We start from the raw sequence: 26,225 nt of genomic DNA, 5'->3' as shown, positions 1-26,225 counted from the left end.
TATATATATGTTTATATTCTGTATGAACAAAACATTTACCTTGAGATGACCGTAATCTAAAAGCAGTCTAAAAACAGTTGATTAATTTTGAGTAAACTTAAGAGAACCCAGGAAGTCAAAGCAAAAAAGCACACCTATCATGCCCTGAAAGTATCATGAGTGGGACTGGTGACTGCTTGTTAATAGAGAAGGAAAGCGTCAGAATGAATTTTTTTCAGGAAACATTCAGGCTTAACTTTGAAAACTTAACTTGGGGTTGCAGTAGCAGCTCTAGAATTTCTCTGAGATTCTACTAAGATTCATAATTAAAACATGGAGATCAAAATCTTGATGGCATAACATAGTGTTTCTCAAAGTGTGGTCCTCTGACTACAGGATCAGCTGGGGCCTCTATTTAAAATGTAGATTCCTAAGCCCCACCCCAGAATTTCTCAGTCAGAATCTCTGGAATTAGGCCTAGGTAATCATTATGCACACTTAGATTTGAAATCAGTGGTTTAAGGCACACATCTGCCCACCTGCACTTAATGTTTATATGAATCTCCTATAAATCTTCCTAAAATGCAAATTCTGATTTAGCAGGTCTGAGGTGCAAATTCTGCATTTATAACAATTTCCCTTGTTATGTATTCACCACTAGTCCAAGGGTCACATTTTGAGAAGTGGGCTTTTAGGGACTAAATATATTAATAGTTTAAGGAAAATCTTTCTATGGAACCATAATCTTAATAGCATCTTGCATTTATATAGCATTCTGTACTTTACAAAACATATTCACAAACTTTATCTTATTTGATCTGTTCCTCACAACAACCTTGTTAAGTAGGTAAAGTATATATTGTCTTATTTTTATAGGTGAGAAAACTGGAGGCACAGAGAAACCAAGTGAATTGTCCAAAAGCACACAGCTATTTGGCAGCAGAGCCAGGACTAGAACCTAGATCTCCTGACACCTAGTCAGGTACTCTTTGTACTAAAGCATACTATCTTCTTTCTTGGCTCTTAAGAGACAGAACACTAAGGACTAAGCTTTAGCTGGCTCTGCTGGGTAGGGGTGGAAGATACACATAACATATTTGAAGAGATGCAACAGTAGTTTTGCACATCTCAACAGCAAATAGCTGACACCTTTAAGGGTATGGCTTTTTTAGTTTGTATTTTGCAACTAAAATGCCCATCCCATTCCCACCTCAAAAACATACAAACATGCACAAACATGCACATACATGCCATGCATATATACACACACATAAACATGCACACATGCACATACATGCATATACACATGCACTCTGCATGCCACCTCTCTAGGACTCCCAACAACCCAGGCCTTCTGAGTTTTTAGAAAGAAAAATTTTGTCCAAGCAATGGGAACTTTGCATGCTTGAAAATACTGCTAGACAAAAAGCCTTTTTAAACGGGCTTCCAGGATGGCTGGCTAGCTTAGTTGGTTAGAGTGCTGCCTTATAATACCAAGGTCAAGGGTTCAGTTCCCCACACCAGCCAGCCATGGGGGGACTGGAGGGACTGACTTCCATTCCTCCTTGGTGTCTCTTCCTGAACTTACTTGGCTCACATCTTACACTGTTGATGCTGAAGCTTGCTGTTCAACAGTGTGATTAACAGTCCCTAATATATTGTTTATTGTTATTTAGTATGTCTAGTAAACAGCCACAAATATATCATTCATTGTTTGCTTCTCAGATATATTACTTGTTGTTTCTGATTAATGGTTTTTCCTTGACAATTGTTGACCCTCCAATTTTTCACATATCAACTAAGAAAGGAAAAAAAGATTTTTTTTTTTTTTTTGCAGCTGGCTGGTAAGGGGATCCAAACACTTGACGTTAGTGTTACAACACCACGCTCTAACGAATGGAGCAACTGGCTAGCCCCCAAAAAGACATTTTTATGAACATTATGAATATTACAGCATAGACTATGCTAGTTAGAAGGCCCATGTCCCTTTGAATTGGCACTGTTATTTCCTTTCTACTTCCCTTGTTAATGAACTGTAAACTTGGACACAAACCTAAGATTGATTTGCCCAAGAAATTTTGCCTAACAGAATTTTATCAAGTTTGGAGTTGAAAATCTTAGGTAGAAGAAAATCTGAGAACCCTGGGAAACCTCAGCAACTTTAGCTGGGCACACGAGTAGGTGCTTTTGCCCTCTGCAAGAACCACAGACTTTGACTCCTGGAGTCCTGGTGGGCAGCAACCTGCAAGGCTCTTCCTGATTCTGCCCCTCCCTGTCCCTCTGGCCTAATTTACACCACTCCCACCTGGCCCAGTATGCCAAAGGAAAAACATCACTCTGCTGTTTCACGCCAAGGAGCCTTTTTCATGCTTCCCTACCTCATTCTTCCCCCAGCCAACTTCTAGGCAGCTTTTAAAATCAAATTCGGACATTAAATGTATCTAGGAGGACTTCTCTGACCAACATCACCCCAAGAGATTTTAAATACTCCTCCCATGTGCTCCTGCAGTTTATTATAACTGTGTTTCTGTGTCTCCTTCCTGTACTAAGCCAGTGGTCCTGGAGGACAGACTGGGTGCCATTTACTTCTGAATTCTCAGCAATTAGCACAGAGCCTGGTGCAAGGCAGGCCCTCAATGTTTGCTGAAAATTTTACGAATGTAAGGAGTCACTAGTCATCAATGTCTTCTCACTCACCTGAAAATGAGAATAGGTGGAATAGAAAGGTGGTGACACAGGCCAGAGCTATCATGTCAGAAACTGCCTTCGTTCCAATCACATACAGAGAAATTAAGTATTTGCTTGGGATCTACTAGTCTTTTCATGGATACATTCTTTAAATTCCCAGAGGCTTGCAGACACCGAGGTTAGACATCAAAATACCTCAACAGTCATTGAGGCCAAAGAGAGTGTTTTTGAGTCAATGCTTCTTTGGCTATTTTAGGATGTCCCTGACCCAACGGAGTTTGCAAGTTAATGTGATACCCTTTTGGAGTCAAAACGAAAGCAAGCTGAAATGAACTTAGCTTTGCAGCAAACCTCGCCGGAGTCTACATTGAGACAGGGCAACCTGCCACCCCCCAAGCTACAAACAAGGATGGTGAGGGTGGGGAGTAGAAGAGGCTGGCATGTGGCGTTCAATATTTTGGACATTTAAACAAGCAGGTGCAACTAACAGGCAGAGGAAGAAACAGACGGGCCTGGGACTCCCGTGCGGTGCTTAGAAAAAAGTGCAACTTTGAGGTGCCACAAGCTTAAGAGACACCCCTAACTGTGTGTGTGTGTGTGTGTGTGTGTGTGTGTGTGTGTGTGTGTGTGTGTGTGTGTTGTGTGTGTGTGTGTGTGTGTGTAAGAGGGTCTTCTTCGCTCTTTGCCGTCACATCTGTACAAGTATGATATGCTCTTTGTGTCGTCCTACACAAAAGGAAAACGAGCGCTGCCACTTGCCTTCAACGGCCACTGCGGCACGCGCCTCCCCCAAGGCGGGCGCGGGGCTTCCCGGCCTTTGGCCCCGCCTCTGCCACCGGCCGCCGGCCCGGCCCGCCGCCAGCGCGCTCCCCAGCCCCTAGCCTGGCCTTGCTCCCACTCCCCGCCAGCTTGTGAACTCGGACTGCTTCCCGCAGATGGAGGCCTGGGGCTGCCGACGCTGTGGGATTCGCTTCGGTTTTACTTTACCCTCCTTACTTCCAAATAGGTCTGCTTTTCGCTTTGGGACCTCTGTTGGGGGAAGAAGGCCCGGGGCGCGCCGCGGGCGGCTGCGGCGGCCGGGCCATGCGGCTGCGCGGCGCGCTCGGCCTTGAGCGGCGCGCGGCCGCCGCTGCTGCTGCGCGTGCTGTAGAGGCGCGGGGCCACGCCCTCGGCGGGCGGCGCGCGCGGGAACTCCTTCAGCGAGCGGCTCAGCGGCTTGGCCTTGCCGTGCGCCTGCGCCTGTGCCTGCGCCGCCGCCTCTAGCTTGTAGGCACCGCTGCTGCTCGCCGGCGACGTGGCGCTCTTGGGCAGCGGCGGCAGCGGATGCTCCGGCCGCTCGGCCTCCATGGCGAAGCTGACGGGTCGCAGGAAGCAGATATCCAAGCTGGACTCGGAAGAGGCGGGCGAACAGTTCTCGAAGAGGGCCGGGGCCTGGAAGGGCTCCTCGTCGTAGGGCGCGGGCAGCGCGAAGATCTCGCCGCCGTACTCGAACTCCTCGTAGCCCGCCGGCACGTAGCCGCGGGCGTCGGGCATGAGCTCGGCCGGGGCGCGCAGGGAGCGCTCCACGTTGCCCAGCGGCTCGGCCGGAGTGGGCTCGAAGTCCATCTCCGGAATGGCCTGCAGCGGCCCGGCCAGCGCCTTCACGTCCTGCTCGGCCGCACAGAACTGCGCCGGCGCCAGGAGGCTCTCGGGCCTCTCGTGCTTTCTGCCCTCCATCTCCCAGTCACTGGGCTTCCCGGGCTGCATGGTCTCCATCAAGCTTTGCTGCTGTTGGCTCTTCTTCACCGGGGGCATCAGATGTCTTTAAAGGGCAAACAATACAAAAGAGGTGTACCAACGGCGCAAGACTGGGACCAACACATCCTGCCAGCTGCTCTCCTCTCCGCCCTTCCCAGGCTCCTACGTGTTACCTACCAAGCTCCGCGAACTTCACCAGCTAAGGAGTTCCCACGAACCCCTATTCCCAAGCGACAGAGTGGAAATGGCAGGCCGTAAAGCAGATGCCCGAAAGTATTCGCCTGCGCTTCTCGTAGGCAAGGCCAGACTGCGTAGACGTGGCCGGCTGGCCAGGGCCTGGCCGCACTCCCCTTGTGGAAGCTCTGACCCCACCTCCACCTCAGTGTCTCAAGGCACCGCTCTTCCTCCGTTACTTGCTCTAACAGTCATACAAAATAATGAAAACTCAACTTTTGCTCTACTCGTGGATCTTCACTCTTAAAAGCAAATTCCTGTATGAAGTAAATGTGGCATGAACTCTAAAACTGTTGAGCCTGTATAAGAGTATGTTGGACTCACTGTACTCTTTTGTGTAAATGTGAAATTTTCATAATGTTTTAAAAAAATTCCTTGTGACTATAAAGCTTCTACCCACAAAGCATTACCAAAAGGTAAAAGCTGTCACTTTGAATATGCCCACTTTCATGGAGGCTTTTTGTTTTTGTTTTTTAGAACCATGGATAACGAATACAAAGCAGGATAGCATATCTCTCCTACTCTGGGATGTGATTTTCCAGTTGTGTTGGACTTTAACTGCCAGACATATGTAAATGGACTACTGCACATTGACCAAAAGTGGTTATTCTAGTATCTGTTTATATTTTAATTCTACCACCAAAAAAAAAGCAGGAAGAATGCAAATGTAAACTCTGAGTTTCTCACACTGGTAATCTTAAAATGAAATTAAAGTCCCACATTTATAAATGTGGAAAGAAATAGTGAAGCAAAACATTGACCTGACTCAAATTCTCTTTTAACTTGGACAACTGCTATTGGGTTTGATTTTCCCTACGTGGAGTGCAATGACAGCCATATGGTTTCAGTACAGGTATAATCTCTACGTGTAGATTTCACTTTTGGCTCTATTTGTTGCACATCAAAGAAGATGAGTTGTCATTTTCAACAGTTAAAGTGATTTGCAAAGTAAATATCCACTTTCTGCCTCTTCTCACTCTAGGACTGCCCCTAAACGTTAGCATCTGGTCAGCTGCTTGGCTGTCACATATAGGCCAAATGGGGCAGTGGGGAAGAAGGAGTCCTGTTGATCATACTCCTGATCCAAACTGGCCTATTAACCCACACAGACCACCTGCGAACCGACGGCATTGTCGTTAACCTTTCCACAGCAACAGGTGCTTACGTGACAGCGGGGCCAGAACTGGGAGCAGAAGGGTAGGGTTGCAGCATCTCTTCTGAGTGGATCCCACTATCACGGACAGCCTCAGGGCCTACAGTGGGGGAAGCATCTTGCCCGGCGTTTGCACACTGGGAAGCCAGCCCTTTGTACAGCTTTGCCAGGGATGACCTAATAGGATGGAAGTAATAATTCTCAGGTTGTGCAGTAGGAAACTAGCTCCCTGAGCACACAGATTATGCCAAAAAAGATATAGTTATCTCTCAGATGAAGCTTGCTGTGAAGGTCTCTCTCTCCAGGGATGTCTACAAACCAGGTAGCTTACATTAATAGGTTACATTATAGGGTGCAGGTTGGCTGCTGGGTGGGAGTAGGGATACTGATTAACTGGCTGAAAAGAGCTTGGGGAAAGGGAGGTTCTGGAGAGACATCTTCTGTTAGAGAAGATCTGGCTTGGGAAATAGCATCTTTTTCTGGTCTGAAGCACCCACAGAAATGATTCTGTTTTCCTTCACGTGAGTTGGGATGAGGTTGAAGGAAATCCAGGTCATTAGGAAGCTCTTCTATGGGCTGCTTCTGTTCCCTCTGAAACTCTGAGTCTCCCTAATCAGCCCTTCCTGTTTCTTCCTAATGTGAAATCTCTTGAAACCTTTCTCCCTTATTTGCTTTATTTTTATTCATAGCGCTTATTTATTTGCCCCCTGTTCAGCTCTAAAAAGTAATCTCCACTTGGCAGGGATTTGGGGCTGTTTTGTTCATTGCAGTATAACGTGAGTAGAACAGTGCCTGATAACGCAACAGGTGTTCATATATTGTCCTTTAAACTGCAATTTTGAACCTGTCAAGTTTAGGGAAACAATTATTTCTGAGGTGGTTAGCAACATAAGAGGGGATCTACATAGGCATTCGGGTGAAAGTGCTTTTCTTCTAAAGTAATTTCCACCAGGTAGTAGGTGCCTCTCTACTGTAGCCAGTTGGCCACCTCTCTTCCCTCCCTTTCTCTCTTTGTTCTACCTCCCATCACTGCATTTCAGCCACTTAACACACAGTGTGGTTGCTTGTGACAGATACCCGTATTGACTGATCTGTATCCCTGCTCTTAGAAGTCTTTGATTGACCCTCTAGACTGCACCATCAGAATCTTACTTCTTAAGCTTTTTCCGTTTCTGAATAAGCAAATCTTCATTGCATTGAAACAGCAGGGTGTAGTGTGAGATAAATACTCGGAGGCGCTGAACACACACCAGTAGTAGATAATAGTCAGGGTGTTCCTGCTCTGTGAACTTCAGAACATTCTGGATGAAGGAAAAAAGAAGCAGCGTTGCATAATTAGAATGAAAAGTTCTTTTATCTCTTCTGTACCTTACCTTGATCTTGATCTATTGTGAGAGTTTAGTAGCCATTTAATTAAAACAACTAATAATATTTATGACCCATCTAATTATAAGCTGAAAGGTCAGACTTGCTGCTCTCTGTTACACAAGAGGAAAGAAAATAAGTCATTATTGTTCCTGTTTAAGTTGGATGTGAACATAAAATAATTCCATCTGAAGTTAGAAATATCTACTAATTAGATCTCTGAAGTAACAGAGGCATTCTAACAATTGCTAACTATAAGTGATTCCTTAAACAGGTCAGACTGATGGTGAGAACATCAGTCCTCAAGGGCAGGCTGGGGTGGGGGGTGAGGACATTTATGATCAAGCCTGGCCTCCCGGCCCCTCCTATTGCCTACTGTGCTATAGTGGAGCACACATATGATTTGAATTTGGGAAAGCTAACATTATTGAGTACTTCCTATTGTCAGGCACTAAGCTCGTTACGTATATTATCTCATTTAATTTTTACCACAGACTGGTTAGATAGGTACAATTATTACCTCCATTTAACAAATAAGGAAATCAAGGCACAGAGAAGTGATCCTCTTTAGATCACACATCTAATGAATAATGGAAGAAGGATTTGAACTCAAACAGTAGAATCAGAGCTTATTTACCATACCCTACTGCTTGCAAGAGCTGGGTTTCAGTCTTAGTTTTTTCACCTCCTAGGTGTGTTAACTTGGGCAAATTACTTCTTTGGTCCTCCATTTCCTCATCTCAAAAGTGGTAACAATCATACCTATTTCATGAGATTGTTGAAAGGATTAAATGAGATAATTATTGTTAGAAAATGCTTTTAGTATCTAAAGCCATATGCAATTGAAAGACTTTTTAATATTGATATTGGGCTACTTTTACCTGAGATTAATCCCAAGCATTTCTAAGATGCTTTCACTGAATTATTTTAAATCAGCCAGCAATTAGAACAGGTTGGTGGTGGGAAGAAGAGGAGCTGGTAGGGGGTGGTGAGCCTCTCAACTCTACTTCCTCCCAGATGCCCTATGGGAAAATGGTGTGGAGAAGTCAGATCATCAGCTCCCTAATGCCTCTTCTGTGACATAAAGCGTAAGCGTGGTGTGGTAGAACCTTGGACCCAAGCCAAAAGTAAGTAGTTGGGATAGCAGTTAAGTGGGCATGTTAGATCGATATTTAGATGCCAGGGGATGGCATTTAGACGGCTATAGAACCAAAGCAAGAGGGACTGCATAAGGTGCTCGGAATCTAGCAGGAAAGAATGGTTATAGAAACATCCTGGATCAGCAGAGGTAGAGATCACCGGTAAAGAAAGATAGAACTTCAAAGGCAGACATCATGAGCTGAAAACTTCCGGAGATAGAAATTTCAGCTTCTAACAGAGTATGATGGGTTTTGGGGTAATCATAACAATCTAAGCTATGTCAATAAACACTTCTTAGAAATATTAATGATTCCTTGAGCCTTTACAGTATTTCTCAATTGGAAGCCAAAAACAAAGTTTAGCATGAAAATCAGTTTGGTGGTTTGCCCAGCCATGCCTACCTGCAGATGTATCAGATATTCAGGGATCCGCTGGACTATGTGAAAAAACAGTGTGTAGATGTCAGATTTAATTTCTTCATCACCCTGAATGAAAGAAAGGTGGAGTCACTCTTCGGTGTCCCTTCAGCTCTGGCAGCAGAACCCCAGAGTTGGTCCCGCCAGAGTAGGAAGGGTTTACTCCCCGAGCATCTTCTTCTCAGAGATTGTCATCAAACTTTGACCTCTTATTGGAGAGACCATATATGTCTTCTCTAGTATGGAGCTTATCATATATGAGGGTATTTCAAAAAGTTAGTGGAAAAAGTGAATTAAAAGATAATAATGAATCTTTGCATTAACTTTTTGAAGACCCCTCATACTCTTTTTTAATCCACCCAAATTTCCAAACTACCCTCTCCTTCCCCTCATCTTAGCACAGTGCTAGACAGAAGTGGACACTTAATAATATTTGAGTTGAATTCATTCATTAAGATTCTCCAGCAAGAAATCATTAAAATGGTTTACTAATAGGCTCTAAGGGTGAGTTGGAGCCTTGTGAGAATTGGGAAGGGAGTAATTAGAAACTGATCGGGTGGCCTGGCAGCAGAAAACATGTTGGACTTTTTCCGTGTCCCCTCCGTTTCCTTCTCTTCCTTTGCCTTTCCCAGATATTTGCTGCATGCTAACATGGTAGGCTTGCGAGTAGGTTAGGAGTAGTGGGGGGTTGAAGTAGAAAGTTAATTAGACGAAGCCTCTCATCTCTTGTAAAACTTGATTAATTCTCAGCGTTGGGACTCTGTTACTGTCTTTTTTTTTTTTTACTGACCTAAAATAACTAGAATTGTTACATATTTGTTTTTTTTTTACTGACCTAAAATAACTAGAATTGTTACATATTTGTATGTGTTTATTGAGCACCTAGTGTATCACTGCAGTAGCAATATTTAAAGGAACACAGCTAGAGCCACTTTATAATCTTATAAATTAACAAAGGATGACTTGAGTTTAATATTCAGATTCATATCTTCTGAGCCTGAGAAAGAAAAAAAGAAGACACCACATACACCGTGCAAGCTGCAGCCTGAAGATCTCTGTGTAGAACATCTGTTCACTTTGTAGTTCTGATGGAATGGAATGGAGGGTCAGTAGGCAGGGCAAAGACAAAGCAATGGCACTGACCCTTGACTGGGCTCCTTTAACCCCAGGCATGAATGTCAGTGGCTCTTTCCAGACCATTTTCCAGCCTGGAAAACAAGCTCAGAGTGCATGTGCGGTACCAACTGGGTGGATGAGTAACATCATATAGATAACCTGTGTAAACAAAGGACAGCACATACATAGAGTTAACTCACCTCCTTCAGAACGACAACATGAACCAACGCAATGCATTCAGGCAGGTCCCTTAGGTAGGCAACATAATAATCCAAGAAATTATTCTTTAAAACAAACATAAAAATGCATGGTTAGAACCTCGAAACAGGAATGATAATATTTTTACAGAGCCATGTATTTTGAAAAGAAGTACTTTGCAGAAATTATCTGAATCATTCATTTAACATGTACTTTAATATCTTTTTGGGTTTTATTCATCTTTTTTATAAAACCTATTTGGTTTTAAGGTAAACATCCCTACAGCTTGGGAACCAAAACTCAGTAGCCATGGCTTAATGAGAGAAAGTGAAATAATAAACCAAGGGAAGAGGGAGGCTCATGTAAGTTAAAGAAGTATTTTTAAATTGTTAAATAATAAAAATGCATATTTCATTTTTGTAATTTCTTTTCATTTCAATCATTACTTCCAAATGAGAAACTTTACCGAACCCATCTCATCTTATCTAGACCAGTGGTTCTCAAGGTTTTCTATTAGTTGCATATTGACCTATGCAGCATCCCTTCAGGAAAATGATTCTTAGCTTCCAAAGTTATATTCCCATAGGTATAATAATTCTCAGCTCCAGGAAGCATACAGTATACAAATGTGTAAAAGTGATATTGGAGGGATAGCATTTGATGGAGTTTGGATGTATTGTCCTCCCAGAACTTGTGGAAATCTGATCCCTAGTGTGACAGTTTGAGTCCCTCATGAATGGATTAGTGCTCTCCCTTGGTGGGGGGAGTAATGTGTGAGTTCTCACTCCATTAGTTCCTGCAAGAGCTGGTTGTTTAAAAGACCCTGGCACCTCCTCTCTCTCTCTTGCTTCCTCTTGCCATGTGATCTGCTTGTATCTGCTGTTGGCTGCCATTTTCCACCATGAGTAGACGCAACCTGAGGCCCATTCCAGATGCAGCTGTCCCAGAATCATAAGCCAAATAAACCTCTGTTCTTTATAAATTGCCCAGTCTCAGGTATTTCTGTTATAGCAACACAAAGTGGACTAATACAGCATTTCATCCATTTTAATCTATACAAGTAAATAATTAGTAAGCTTTGTATTATTACCCACAGTTGAGAACCATTGATATACAGAAGTCAATTGTAGGCAAAATCTGGTTACAATCAGACTGATTTTAATTAGCCCACACAATATTTTAAAAATAAAATTTCACACAATACTCTGGATTCCCAGGTTTTCTTAAAATATCAGAAAATCTGACAACTCTAGTCCTTTTTTCCTGCATAATAACTGGATAAAGCTGTTCCTTGTAGAAAAACATATATGCTTCACTTGAGCGCACTTCCCACCAGTCCATGTTGTGTTACATTCTGCTCAGCCCACTCATTTACATCACTATCTGACCCTATATGCATTTGACTTTGCAACTTCTGGCCTGGACAATATTTACTTTGTACAACATTATAGAGATTTCAAAACTTAGCACCCTTTCTCCAAGGAAGCAAAAACAAAAAACATTCAAGACAAATAGCCACCCATCACATTTTTAAAAATCTCTAATGAATGAAAATTATGTGTGAAAATACCCTTATATTTATTTTATATGTATGGATGGATATACAGTATATGTGTGTGTATACAGTATATGTGTGTGTCATGCACCACATAATGACATTTCAGTCAATGACAGACTGCATATATGATGGTGGTTATACCATAAGCCTAGATGTGTAGTAGGCTATCCCATCTAGGTTTGTGTAAGTACATTCTGTGATATTTGCACACAACAAAATCACCCGACTCATTTCTTAGAACGTATGTCCATCGTTAAGCAATGCTTGACTCACATAAACACATACACACATACACATGCATACTCAGTGGAGGCAGTTGTAGTACAGTGTAGAGTTATGAACTGTTAGTTAGAAGATATAACAGGGCTTAGTCACAGATCTCCACCTACCTAGCTAGCTGGGTAATTCTAGCAGTCTTTTAATCTCTTTGAGCCTTACTCCATTATCTGTAGAATGGAGAGGCGGTTCCTCTAGCTCCGAAATTCACTGATTCTAGATTCTCCACTAAAAAATTCTCCACTAAGAGAAGCAAATGAGTGAGACACAGATTCATATAATTAAAGTTTATAGAGGGGGAAATAAAAAACCTTACCTCATCATTTGTTAACTTAAGGAATAAATCTCCAAGGACTCCTTGACGTGGCCACTTCAGGACCCTTTCCTGCAGTGCATGAAGCAAATCCAGGTGCTGCTGGACAATGTACCGTAAAGAGCCAGGAAAGAGGCTTGAAACAGAACATGGATAGAATCACACAAACCAGGTGTAGAAAAGAAAAGACCCTACAAGAATATATGAAGGAGATCCTGTTTCCCCAGTCATCCAAAATACTCCGAGTAACAGGTCTGTATTTAGGATTTTTTTTAAAAGTTTGTCATTGTAGACCTCACAGCAGATATCCCCAGACTATGAGAAAACCCTTTTACTGATGCGCCTGTACAAACGTCTGTTGAACTAATAAAGAGCACATCACTTGAATGACCTTTTTAAAGCTAACGGGTTCACTCTCATTTATATGAAACTTAGTGGAAATTCTAAGGGAAATCTTTTTCAATGTTTTAAAGTTATGCCCATGTGATGTGCAAAATAATCTGTTCTAATTAGTGCTGTAGATTAAGGTGACGTTTGGTCATTCTTAATGACCTGCGCAGGAGACTGCTACTTAGATAAGTAAGAAAATTTGCTTAAAGCGGCAACTAAAAGCCCAGGGGGTTGGAGGTATGAAAGGGTTCCTTTTTGCCTTTCCTTCAGTTTCTAAGAGGAATATTGGGCAAGGACAGAGTCTTGCCTGGGTAGGCCACAGACCAGGCCTGGCCTGCTTCTCCCTGGAGCTTCATAGAGCCCCTCTTCTACCCTCACATTCCTCTGCTCCGTCTCTCCATGTGCCTCATTTTTTTCCAGAGGAAATGAAGGGAGGAAGAGAGAAGTCAGAGAAGGGTGGGGTGGAGAGGAGAGATAGAAAGAAAATCATAGGAGGAGAAAGGGTCTGGATGGAGAAGGGTGAGATGGTCAGGAGCCTATAGAAATGAAGAAGGAAGGAAGAGAAGCAATGGAGTTGTGCTGCACTACAGCAAGGATTTGAGCTCTAACGTGGTGACTTAGGGGAACTGAAGGCAGGTTTCCTTGTGTTTTCAACAGAACAGGTTTAACAGAGATGAAAGTGATGGCCAGCTTGTCACTTAGAGCTGAACTTGTTTAAACATTTCCCCAGGATCTAATGAGAGTAAATAGTGAACAACTGGGACTTTTGTTAGGACAATAAGGAGATCAGATTGAGAGGAGGTTTTTTTCAACCCATTTCCATGCAAAGCAAAGGATCCCCTGTAGCTATATGTCAGAGAAGACACACAAACACCAGAAGAGGGTACCTAGCCCCCTATGAAAATGTACAAGGAAACCTTCCATTCCCACTTTCAGTTTTGTCCCCCCCCACCTGCTATGCCATGAATCTTCACCTATGCAAAGCCATCTGATCCATAATACAAGATGAGGGGTCTCAGTCTGAGTTCTAATGGACAGAGCAGTGGGCTTGGAAGATCAAAGTAATCCCTGTCCAGGGGTGGCTAGTAAATGCATTGATTGGGGGAAGACGTAAACATGACAGAGGCAACCACACCAAATCGTACTGAAAGAGAAAAATACTATATCAGCAAAAGATCCACATGTGAAAGATTTCTCCCACCCAGAGGCTATAAATGACTTTGGGTAATATTCCTGATGTGACACGGAATGATATTAGGCCACCGTGGTGAGATCTGACTTTGTGATGAGTTGTCTATACAGGCTATGTAACATGTCTTGGATTATCTCCTTTCCTCTCTTTCTCTCTCTCTTTCTAGAAAGCTGCCTTCTGCTACACTGTACTTGCAGGGTTGTAGAGCTGGTATCAACTTCTCCTGCACTATTCACTGGGATAATTGTTTGAGATTACAGAGTGGAGTCAAAGGAGGCTAATGCTCCCATGCACTATTGTAGAAACACGTAGGTTACATGGAGGCAATGACCTACAGTGGATTCCATACCAGATATTGAAAACAGGCTTTAAATTTTTTTTATTTAATAAGACTATTATTTGAAATGAGGGAGGAGTGTGGAGGGTTGAGGTAGGAGATGGAGAGCAGAGGGAGAAAGAAGGAAAAAGTGCAGACACAACCTATGTCACTGTTTTGCCTAGTGCCAGACCTGACTCCTGGATCAGGTTTTTCATGAAGACAAAAGTATTAAGCGCTCAGCTTTTTTTCTATTCCTTATAGGAGGTGATATTATAGCAACATAAGCAGTTTATTCTTTCTAAAGCCTTCAAAGTTATTTCAACTCCCAACAATATAGTACTTAGCCAGTGAGGAAAATAAACTAAAAGCCATCAAGGAAAATCCAGTTATAGTTTCAGATTAATAATTTAGCTCTTGCCAGTCCAGTATTAGGCCAAAATAACTCCTGAGCTTCAGCAGCAGCAGATTACAATCATGTGTGCTGGGCATTGATAACAAAACATACGTCACTTAGTGGTGATCTATAGTACAAAGCCTGCTGAGCTCTTGGCGCATGTGGCGCAGGAGTTTAGCTTATAACTTAGCTAAGTGTCAACCCTGCCAAGCTGCTCATGGCTCCTCCCCACAATGTGCAGACAGGACTGTTTGATCCTGACGTTGTGGCTCTAACTGGGTGAATCAGACCCAAAAAAGCTCAGAACTCCAGCTTCTGTCATCTTCTAGCAAATGAGCAATGGCCCCCAAGTTCTGCCCAGGCTTCAGCAGGCAGCAGGTGCCAGGCAGCTTCCAGCCCTCTCAGCCAGGAGCAGGGCTAGTTTGAAACAGGCTGAGGAGGCTCTTGAGCACTTCATTTTTTTCTAGAGAAAACCCAGCATTTTATAGGTTTGAGAAGATGTGGCTGCCTCAGATTTGAGTGTCAAGCTGTAGTTGCAGTGGGTGTTGTTTTCATCTCAGGATACTTTTCAACAGGGTAGAAAGTGCTGAAGGCTATGGTTTGTGATGGGAAGCGAAGTAAATGTTAAAATAAATCTATTTTCATCTTTGCATGGAGAAAAATGCAAATAGGGAAAAGGAACCATCTCATTCTGCTCTGCATTTTATTCAGCTGGTCTATTTAAAGCACACGAAGAGGTTTCAGATACGCTTAGAGAAAAAGAGGAAATATAGTGAGTGAAGGAGGATAATGAAAATCTAACCATAAGGTGGAAAAATGGCAACACCCACAAGCCCAGAAGCAGACTTCACATTTAGTACAATCTAAGAGTATTGGAGTGAAGCTTTAGGGTTGAAGTCTATCTATGAAAAGAATAAAGAGGGTTAGCTTAGCAAATAACTAACATGAATAGCACTATCATGGATATGATGAAATATGAAATAACTATTACCTTAACTTTCATGGAGAATTGTATTCTAATTTTCAATGTTTTACTCTTGTAGGATTTGGGAGAGAGATCCACTCCTTCCTCAGTGATGGGTCATGAAAAAACATCTTAGAAAAGTAGGAAGTGACAGCAGGACAAAAAGGGCTTGGTTATTTAGCAAGCTGAGACTGTATGTAGCACCCTATGTGGCAAGCTGACTGAGATTTGAAGCAAGCACTCACAGGATGTTCAAGAGGGAAGCCTGAGTTTTCACATAGCAAGAGTCAGAAATTCATGCTTCTGGCTATCTGAGAAACTTTACATATTGCTTATTGTTAGTCAAGGTGGTGTCCTTGAAACCACAGGGTCCTTAGAGAAGCTGTGATGTGAAGCATGCAAGGCACAGGGCCAGACAGGCCTGGATTTGAAGTCTGGCCTAACTGGCTGTATGGCTTTAAACTTCTCTGGACCGTAGTTTCTTCATTTGTGGGGTAGGATTCACAGGGTTGTGATGAAGATTTTATGAAGTTATAAATCAAGTTTACTATGTTCCAGAGTAAACAGTTCTCTATTTCTCTTTCTCCTCCCTTGTCTCCCTCCCCAAATTTTCAGAGACTAGGAGGAGATGCAGCTGTCTTACTTAGAATCTAAGATGCAGAAGCGAAGCCACACCAGAAGGTAGACTCGCCTTTAGACGTGGTTTATGTAAACTGAGCAGGTCTTTGGCAACAGCAAGATAGCTGGTGGCTGCAGAGACTTTCCCAGAGGCCTGAAGGGGCAGATAGGAGGGTGAGACAAGCTGGATTGGGGTCTTGGAGGGGGAGAAAGTGGTTGGATGGGGAAGGAAGGAGCAGCGAGAATCTGGGGGGCCACTGAGAGAAGGCAAAGCCCCCTGCCCAGCGCCTCTGCTGGTCCCAGCTTCAGCTGTGTCACACTGCCCTTGCTGTCCTTGCTGCTTTGTATTGTGTTGACCTCAGATTGTCAGTAAAATAATTCTTGAAGATAGTCAAGCCACTTGTGGGTTTGTTGGGAAATATTTCCTCACCTCAGTCATTTAGGTAGGGGAGTGTTCTCTTTTAGTGACTGGGTATATTGCTGGCAGCTGCAAAGTCAAGTAAAATTGGGGGTGGTAAAGAACAGGAGAGTATATAATTAGAGGCTTCCCAAGGTAGATTTATAATTTATAAACCACCAGCGTGTGTTATCTGATGGACTATTTAAAGTAATAATGCTACTTTTGTCCATAATAGTCCATAATCCAGACCTTCCATTCATTTGGATTGACCTTTTTACTCAGTTATTCTGGTTCATTACATCTTCCTTTTTCATCAAGTCTTACATTCTCCTGCTTTCTCCTGACAGAGAGGGAAGCAGAGAAAATCTATGATGGAAATTGAGGAGTGTTGTAACATTGGGGCTAGCATGCTGTTACAATACAATGCTGACCCTCTGCAAGCTTAGCCCCAAATATATGTGCATACACACACACACTCTCACACATTACTTGGTACTATGGGATCACCTGAACAAATCATAAGAAAAGTCCCAGTCCAGAGCTCTATCAGCCCTGTAGCATTTATCTAATGGCCACTTAGTGCTTCAGACCTCCACCACATCCATCTTCTTGTACCTCTGTTAGACCCATGACCCATGGGGACATGCAGATGGCAGCAGAGAGCAATGCCTCTCTCATTGTAGAATTTATTCTCCCTTTAAGTTCTTAACACATACGTCCGGGACACTGCAGGCCCAGGACACTATACTGTGCTCATTTTCTTACCTGCTGTAAATCTAAGTTTGAGACTTGCCAGGGGTTACCTGCCATCACTGCCAATTCTCTTTTCAAAGACTATTTCTGGAACTCTTTATAGGTGCCAGAATTACCAAAGTGGAAACATAAACAACTTACCTTAGATCCTAATCAATCTGAAAAGCAAAGGCAATGAATACATGGATACCTTCTCTCTTTGGAATTCCTCTTTCCATCTGACCCCTGGAATGTTGCCTTTATCTTCAGGATCAGAGAGATGTTAATGACATATTTTCTTTCGGATTCAAGCAGTTCTAGAGCCACAGTCTGTCTTTTAGCTTTAAAAACAAACCAAAGAAGGAGTTTTTGTTAACCACTGCTTCCCAAAATCCTACGAAGTGACAGAAAGCAATAAAAAGCAATAAAAGGATATTGAAAGTAATAAAAAGAGACATCAGCAAGTTTTTGGAAGATCAGAAAGCAGAATGGAGATATGGTAATTCATTCAGTAGAGTGAAGGGCACAAAATCTTGGTGTTTCCACCTGCAAAAGGGTAATCTGCTAAGAAGCAGCAGAAAGGCTCAAGGATTGGAGACACCAGGCACCAAAGAAAGTTCAAATAATGGGAAATGCTGAAAATAGGAGAAATAGTTGAAAGTCTACATAAGGTGCAATTTAATCTCCAGATCCTCATCTCCATGCCAGATGGCTTCCTCACTTCCACCCCATGGAAAATGGGAAAAATGAAACTAGAGAAGCTCTGGTGTCTAGGATATGTGCTCAAGACTGCAGATATAGCAGTGAGAAGAGTTGAGATACCACCAAAATGAAAACAAGGGGACTCCCAGAAGGCTAGCATTCTGAACAGTGAGACTCCCTTAAGCCTCCTTTCCTTATGGGTTCCAGAATGCCAGCAGCTAGGCTTAACTCTCCAGGCAGGAGATTGGAGGGTCTTCCACATGAGAAATTGAAGAACTGCTGAAGGGAAAAAGACCTATAGACACTGACATAAAGAGGTTACCTATCAAAAAGTTAATCACCACTTGATTAGCCTATCTATAATGAGGCCCACTTATTGACAAGCTTGGCCAAGAGAATTTCCAGGGTTTTTTAAGGGTCTCTCTCTTACCTGTAAATTACTCACTAAGGATACTCAGATATTTGAGTAAAACTTACACCATAAAAGAAAGAGAAGGAAAAAATATATACATATACATTTTTTTGAAAAAGGTGGGGAGGAACAGAAAGGAACAGAGACAATGCAGGACACAAAAGAAAAAAATTATAAATCTTATAATTAATATAACCAAAGAGATAAAAATATTTCAGCTGTTTAACAATTATAGGATGCTATTTTTAAAAAGAGAGAACAATTCAAGGAGAAGGAGGGGGAGGGAGAAGAGTGGGAGAAAGAGGAGGGGAGGGGAGGGAGGAGGAAGAGAACGAAGAAGGAATTTTTTGACATTTTTTAAAAGATGGCAAAAATTACAAGATGTGGAACCAGCATAAATGTCCCTCAACCAACAACCAAATAAGAAAAGTATGATACATATACACAATGGAATACTACTCAGCTGTAAAAAAGAATGAAATTCTGCCATTCATAGCAACATGGATGAGCATGGAGAAAACTATGTTAAGTGAAATATGCCAGTCACAGAAAGAGAAATACTGAATGTCCTCATTCATAAGTTGGAGCAAAGAAAGAAAGAAAGAAAGAGAGAGAGAGACAGAGAGAGAGACAGAGAGAGAGAGAGAGATCACAATAATATGAATTTTCAGAAGGAGAAAACAGAACTGTGGTTACAAGAGGTAAGAAAGAGGGAGACGGAAGGGGTTAGTGAGAAACTGGTTAATGGACACAAAGAATGATTATGTTTTGTAATGACAAATATGCTAATTATCCTGGTTGGATCATCACATATTGTACACAAGTACTGATAGCTAACTCTGTACCCACAAATATGTATAACTGATTATGTGTCAATAAAAAAAATAACATGGCAAAAGTTAAAAGAGTAGAAAGTAAAGTCAAGGCAATCTCCTCCCCCCATTTGCCAAAATAAAAAAACTAAGAAGAAAGATATAGAGAAGAAAAATAGAAGAGAAAGAGATGACAGTTGAGAATATCATCCAGGAGATCCAACATCAAATTAGTAGAAGTTTTAGAGAAAAGAAAGAAAGTGGTTGAGAAGATATTAACCAATTAAGAATAGAAAAAAATCCCAGGATATGTATTTTAGAGGAAAGAGCCCATTGTGCTCAGCATAATTAATGGAAAAGACTTTCACATCAATGTAAGACACACCACATTAATGTGAGACTTTCGCACACCAAGGATAAAAAGAATATTCTAAAAGTTACCAGAAAGAAAAATCAAGTAACATACAAAGGACTGGGGATCAGAATGGTATCGGACTTTTCAATAGCAACATTAGATGCTAGAAGACAATGGAACAATTGCTTCAAAATGATGAGGGAAAATGATTTTATATTAAGCCAAATTATCAACCAAGTACGTAAAAGTTACTCGTTGATGTGTTCCAGCAAAACAAGGAGTAAACCAAGATACTAAGAAGGACACTCAAGATTTAAAAATATTATCATCATCATCAAGATGATGATGACCATCGACAACGAACAGGACTCTAACATAGGAGAAATATGAGGGGAATTCCTAGAAAGACTGAGAAGTCCCAGGATGACAGCAGTGCAATGTGCCAGAGTGGAGCAGGATGACAGAGATGTCTAGGGCAAATGCTTTTAAAACTGTAAATGATAGATTTTCTGTTACACTGCTAAAAAAAAAATTAAAGATCTATGTAGAGAGATATACTATGTTCTTTAATTGGAAGACTCAGTACTGTCAACATGTCAATTCTCTGATATTTGGAAAAAAAGAATAAAGAGTCTAGAATCAGGCACACCCTATAAGATCATTTGGCTTTCCCTATGCAATTCGGTGGGGTATTTTCCAATTCAATGGAGGTATTTTCAATAAATGGTGCTGAAGCAACTGAATAGCATCTGGGGGAAAAATGAACCTGGACCCCTTCCTCACACCATACATCAAAATGTATTCAAATGTCATATACCTAAATGCGAAAACTAAAACTATAAAGGTTTTAGAAGAAAATATATGAGAATATCTTCACAGCCTTGGGATAGGCAAAGATTTCTTGGAAGGACACAAAAGTTACAACAAGCCATTTAAATTATTTTTAATTGATAAATTGGACTTCATCAGAATTTAAGACTTCTGTTCATCAAAAGAGTATTATGACAGTGAAAAGGCAAGGCACAGACTGGAATAAATTATTCTCAACACATATAGTGACAAAGAACTCATATCCAGGATATATTTAAAAATCCTAGACATAGATAATAAAAAGACAAACAACTCAATTTAAAAGTGGGGCAGAGGACTTAAGCAGGCACTTCATAAAAGAAGAATATGAAAAGATGCTCAATATCAATAGTCATTAGGAAAGTGCATATTAAAACTACAATATGATACCAGTACATACCCATGAGAATGGCTAAAATCAAAAAGATTAACCATACCAAGCATTGGGAAGAATGTGGAGCAACTGGATTTCTCATATATTGCTGGTGGTAGTACAAAATTATGCAACCACTTTGGACAACTTCTTGACATTTTCTCTCAAAGTTAAATATAACGCTAACCAATAACCTAGAGATTCCACTCCTAGGTGTACACCCAAGAAAAACAAGGGCACAGACCCCCATAAAAGACTTGTACAAGAATAGTAATAGCAGTTTTATTGATAATAGCCCCACATAGAAATAATACAAATGTCCATCAACAGGGCAATGGGTTAAAAAAAAATTGTGGTAAATTCATTCAATGTGATTAATAAAGAGGAATGAACTACCAAATAAATTACATGCAATAATATAGACGCATCTTCAAAAGACATTATCTTGAGAGAAAGCGGCCAGGCACAAAAGAGTATTAATCCTTTTCTATGAAGTTCAAGAACAGACAAAACTAATTTACGGTTATAGAAGTCAGAATAATGGTTCTTTGGATATTGACTGGAAAGATGCATGGGAGAACTTTCTGGGATATTAGAAATATTGTATATCTTGACCTGGGTAGTGATCACAAGGGGGTATACATATATTAAAAAGTCAATGAGCTTAAATTTAAGCTCTGTGAGTTTTACTTTATGTAAATTAACCTTCAATAAAGTACTGTTAAAAAATAGGAGCACAAAAGTTTTTAAAAACTTTCAAGCAAGTACCAGAAGAAACTGTAAAAACAGTTTAAAGTGGTTGTTGCTCTTCATAATAAACTTTTAGCATCATTTATTTTTTTAAATATTTGATAATAAAAATTTAAATTAATTTTTAAAAATTACCACCCCAAAAGAGTTGGAGGAAATGCCATTTTTCTGACACATAGTAAGTGTTAACTAATGATTTATGATATGAAGCAAACAAAAAGGGAAAAGGAGGGAGGGAGGACAGACCCTTTTGTAGTGCTTGATATTTTAGTGGTAGACCTGGTAAAAGATTCATATATCAAAGATTCCACATTACAGGCTAAATAGTTCATAAAATCCTTCCCTCTTCTCTGTTAACCTTATGCCTTTTTTTTTTTTTTAAGCACTGCATTACTAAATGTCATGAATACCCAGAATCAAGGTGGTAGTCACAACTGGCCATGTGACTTCTGGTGAGTCCCTTCACCATTATAGGCTTTATTTGCTTCATCTGAAAAAGCGATTGGAGACTAGGTGGTCTCATATGTCCACTGAATCTAAATTGCCAAGATTCTAGCCCTTAGGTTCAAAGCTCTGTTACATCCTGTTCTTTAAAATTCCAGCCTGCACTTCCCCTTGGGACTTACCAGCTAAAGAGGTTTCACATAAAACATTTTCCAAGGAGCTGTGTCTACTTTGACCAGCTTCCTTGAGTTTATCTGGGTGATCTTTCGTGACATATTCCTCGCCCCATTCTTTACCATCCTTAGGCTGCCTCCACATGCCAGATGAGAGATGGCCCTTGGTTTGGATATCGGCTGAGAGGCAAGACTTGAGGTTTTCTTCTGCTTCTGGAGTTGTTGGGTTCACTCCTGAAAAATGACACCTGCTATCAAGATCCGACTTTTCTAAAAACTGTGTTACCAATTCTTAACTAATATGCTCCTGTTTGGATACAGCTATCCCTTGAAGATTAGACGTATCGATTAAGGAGTAGAAGTTTCCACAGCTGCAAGAGATCATCCCTCTGTTTCTGGTCTATACATCCTTTACTCTTTGTACATAGTCTCTACTAAATAAGGATTTTTACCAAATAAACTTATAAAATAATATAACTAACACAGCAACTTGTATTGACTCATATCTGCTTCATTTCAGGTGAGCACACCAGGTGCCTTGAGCACTACTGGGAAGAAAGTACAAAAAGGAGAGGAGGAAGGGTACCAGCGACACTGTCTTCTTTCACAATTTATCCCCTTAACCTTGACAATGGTAAGCTGCAGAAAGAAGTGAGGAAGGGAAGGAGGAAAGATGAAATAATTTATACAATTCTCATGGAGCATCTTTTAAGTAAATAACTTTTGAATTAAACTATAAAGTGTGTGGTCCATGGAAAACTTAAGTCATGGTACATTCACCTGTGGGTTTTCAGCAAATGCTAATTCACTAGTAATAGAAATAAGCCATAAAGAACCAAGAATGCTGGTTTTACCTTAAACTTCCCCAGCCCTTCTCTCTCCTTGGGTTTAAATGACTCACTGACTACTCAGGCACACATCTTGGAATCTTAGTAACCGTAATGCTTTATCTTGCCTGAGTTCTTCCAGGCCTGCTTTGGGACTGAGGGAGCAGAAACAGGGAAAATAGGAAAGAGAAAGAGTGGAATTGCTGAAAGAAAAGAGAACAAATAGAAGCACCACTTACCAGGGCCCATCATTCCCTTTACATTACTATCTCCTACATGAATGGATCTGGACTCTTGGGCTGCAGAGAAAAGAAAACTTTCATTCAGCGTCCATTCCACTAACATGGACTAAGCACCTTCAAGGAGCCAGGCACTGGAGAAAGACACAGAAATTATAGTTTTGTGGAAGAGACAGAGTAGTAAAAAAAAAAAAGAAAAGAAAAAGAAGAAGAAAGAAAAGAAAATTACAGTATAGTGTGGTAAGTGCTATTTTCTCATCTGTAAATAGATATAACAGTGGTACTTACCTCATGGGATTCCTGTAAGAATTAAATCAGTTAATATATATAAACTGCTTAGAGCAGTATCTGGCATGTTGTAAGAGCTAAATTATTGCTTACCTCTGATGGTGGTGGCACCAGTGATGATAATAATAATGAGAAGAGACAGAATGATGCTGTTTAGATGTAAGTCAGACCCTATCAGTCCTCTGCTTAGCCCTCTGATAGCTTTGCATTTCAGTGTAAAAGCCAAAGTCCTCATAATGATCATCTAGCCCTAGAATATCTGCCCCCACCCATGCCTGCTGTTTCCTTGATTGATTGATTGATTGTAACTGCCTTGCCTGTTGTCTCCATGTTCATGTGCTTTAGCCCCAAAGGTCTTCTTGCTGCTCCTTGAACACGTCAACCCTTCACACTGGCTGCTCCCTGTCTTCCCCCTGTATCTGTAAGCTAACTTTCTCACTTCCTTCAGGTCTTTACCCGGCACTCTATCTAAAATTACAATCCCCCTTTACTTATTTTTCTCCTTAAGTTATCACTATCTGGCATAGCACATATTTCACTGACCTTGTTTGTTGTCTTCTTTCCTCAGAACAAAGGCTCCATGAAGGCAGGAATTTTTGTTGTTTTGTTCATAACCATATCCTGACAACTAACACAGTACCTGGGAGAGATGGATGGACAGATGGATGGACAGAGGGATGGATGGGTAGAGGGACTATTAGGTGCTGTAAGAGTCTACTAGAAGAGCACCTGACCTGGATCTGGTGGGGGGAAGATTGGATACCAGGAGGGATGGAGTCAGGAATATTTTCCAGTATCTTGTGATTATTTTTTTATCTGAGAGGATCACAATGAATAATATCTTGTGATTTAAAGTGTGGCCTATGGATCAGCAGCATTGACATCACATGGGAGATTGTTAGAAATGCAGAATCTCAGTCCCCACCCCAACCTGCTGAATCAGAATCTCATTTTAACAATATTTTATCAATCTCACATTAAAGTGTGTACATTAAAGCCCTGGTCTAGAGAACTTGGAGGGTGAGTAGGAGCCATGAAAGCAAAGGGGAGGTCGAGGGAATAACATATGTGAAGGGCCAGAGGCCACAGAATACATAGTACATTGTAGGGCCTAAAACAACATCAGAATGGCTTCAATGTTAAGATAGAAGTGGAGGGTAACAAAAGGTAAATCTGGAGATAAAAGAGGCTAGTTAATATATGGCTTTGTAATCTGTGTCAAGGAGTTTGGGCTTTATTCTGAGGACTATTAGGAACCAAACAGAGAATGTAAGAAGGAAGAGCCAGAAGGTAGGGGGAAAGTCAAAGAAGAAAAGTGTCAGCCAAAAGAAGAGAACATTTCAAGAAGGGAGGTATCAAGGTATCAAAAACAATCAGGAAAGGTAAGGAAACAGTTTTAGAGGAGAGGAAGGGATGGATGCCAATATTTCAAAGGCTGAGTAAATAAGAGGTAAGAAAGAAGAGATTAATAGTGGAGCCATATCTTTCAAAAGGGTTAGCTTTCAATTGTCTTGAGCAAGAATGAGTCAGGAGTGGGGAAGCCAATTGCAAAAAAAAATCTTTTTGAAAATTTCTTGGGTAGGGGAGGGAACCCTCCCAAAATGTATACTTGGTCCTGTAAAATGCCATTTTCAAACTTGTCAGCTGTACAATTATAAGGCATATAAATGAAGCTTTTGCATCAGAGGCCTCACAAAAGAGAGTTGCTTTCTCAAATGTAGGGTTAGCCATTTGTGATAAACAGCCTCTAATATGGCCCCCAATTATCCCCATCCCTTGGCATTCATGTTCTTATGTAATTCCTTCCCTTGAGCGGAGGCTGCATTTAGTGATTAGCTCCTAATGAATAGAATATGGCAGAAAGGATGAAATACCACTTCCGAGATTAGGTTATAAAAAGACTGTGGCTTTTTTCTTGAGCATTCTCTTAGATCGCTTGCCTTGGGGGAAGCCCGCTGCCATATTGTAAAGCAGCAACTTGAAGAGACCCTTATTGCAAGAACTGGAGCCTGCCAACAACCATGAATGAGAGTTAGCTTGGAAGTAGATGCTCTCTGAGCAGAGCCTTCACATGAGATGACAGCCATAGGCAACACACCTTTCCTGCAACTTCATGAGAGACCTTGAGCCAGAGGTACCCAACTAAGCTGTACACAGATTCTTGACAAACTGTGAGATAATGCATGTTTGTTATTTTAGGCTACTGAATTTTGGGATAATAGATAACAGTTGAGCCATCTTATCATTAAGAGTGGGTAAGCCAAAACTTTCTGAAAGTTTGGTTCTTTAACCCTGACTTTTAACATAAGCTGCCACCAATTGTATCCAGAATGTCTTATTATGTCACATTATTCCCAAATTTCTTCTGCAATTCAGTGGAATAAGCTATGACCATGTCCATGCATCAAGGAATGAAGGAGGAGTTGCCACTAAACAGTTCATTGAAGTCCATGTGGGCACTGGAATCATCTGGATCAGCGAGCTCTTTTCAGTGGATTCAACAAACTCTGTGATTATTCTTTCCCTGAGGCCTGTTACATATTGCCTAAAGATGCAGAAATTTGCTTTGCAAATATAGTTTTTAATCTTTTATCTTGTGTACATGTTCTGCTTCCCCAGACCTGGCATTGATCATACTTTTACTTTCCAAGCCCATCCTATTCTCTTCATCAACAAGATCATCCTTTTATGTCTTGCTCTCCATGTCGTGGAGCAAAGAAAATAGAGCCAGCTGCAATGGACCCACTCCCTGGATGGATCAAGTGTGTTTTCCCAGGCTGTGCCTATCAGTCTCTAAAACAACTACTCAACTGGGTAAA

The 26,225-nt window shown here is 41.3% G+C and overlaps 2 protein-coding genes across 3 annotated transcripts in view; one reads left to right on the top strand and one right to left on the bottom strand.

The window, feature by feature from the left end:
* Positions 1-16,113, top strand: part of SOS1 (SOS Ras/Rac guanine nucleotide exchange factor 1) — a 157,949-nt gene extending 141,836 nt beyond the window's left edge. Inside the window, exon 23 of the mRNA XM_063078408.1 lies at positions 16,048-16,113. Within this exon, the coding sequence (XP_062934478.1) occupies positions 16,048-16,086 (39 nt within the window). The 3' untranslated portion in view covers positions 16,087-16,113. The remainder of the gene's footprint in view (positions 1-16,047) is intronic.
* The window catches only part of ARHGEF33 (Rho guanine nucleotide exchange factor 33), a 46,681-nt gene that overhangs the window by 8,337 nt on the left and 12,119 nt on the right, over positions 1-26,225 (bottom strand). For both annotated transcript variants that reach the window (XM_063078409.1, XM_063078410.1), the window contains exons 6-14: positions 23,119-23,178; positions 22,062-22,286; positions 17,394-17,523; positions 12,177-12,309; positions 10,029-10,112; positions 8,698-8,781; positions 6,944-7,092; positions 5,804-5,968; positions 3,655-4,468 (exon numbers count right to left, since the gene is read on the bottom strand). In XM_063078409.1, coding sequence (XP_062934479.1) covers positions 3,655-4,468; positions 5,804-5,968; positions 6,944-7,092; positions 8,698-8,781; positions 10,029-10,112; positions 12,177-12,309; positions 17,394-17,523; positions 22,062-22,286; positions 23,119-23,178 — 1,844 coding nt within the window. The remainder of the gene's footprint in view (positions 1-3,654; positions 4,469-5,803; positions 5,969-6,943; positions 7,093-8,697; positions 8,782-10,028; positions 10,113-12,176; positions 12,310-17,393; positions 17,524-22,061; positions 22,287-23,118; positions 23,179-26,225) is intronic.

Source organism: Cynocephalus volans, chromosome 14 (assembly GCF_027409185.1).
Source record: "Cynocephalus volans isolate mCynVol1 chromosome 14, mCynVol1.pri, whole genome shotgun sequence".
NCBI lineage: Eukaryota > Metazoa > Chordata > Mammalia > Dermoptera > Cynocephalidae > Cynocephalus > Cynocephalus volans.
Note: the sequence above shows the minus strand (reverse complement) of the source record. Positions and strands in the feature narration are given on the sequence as shown.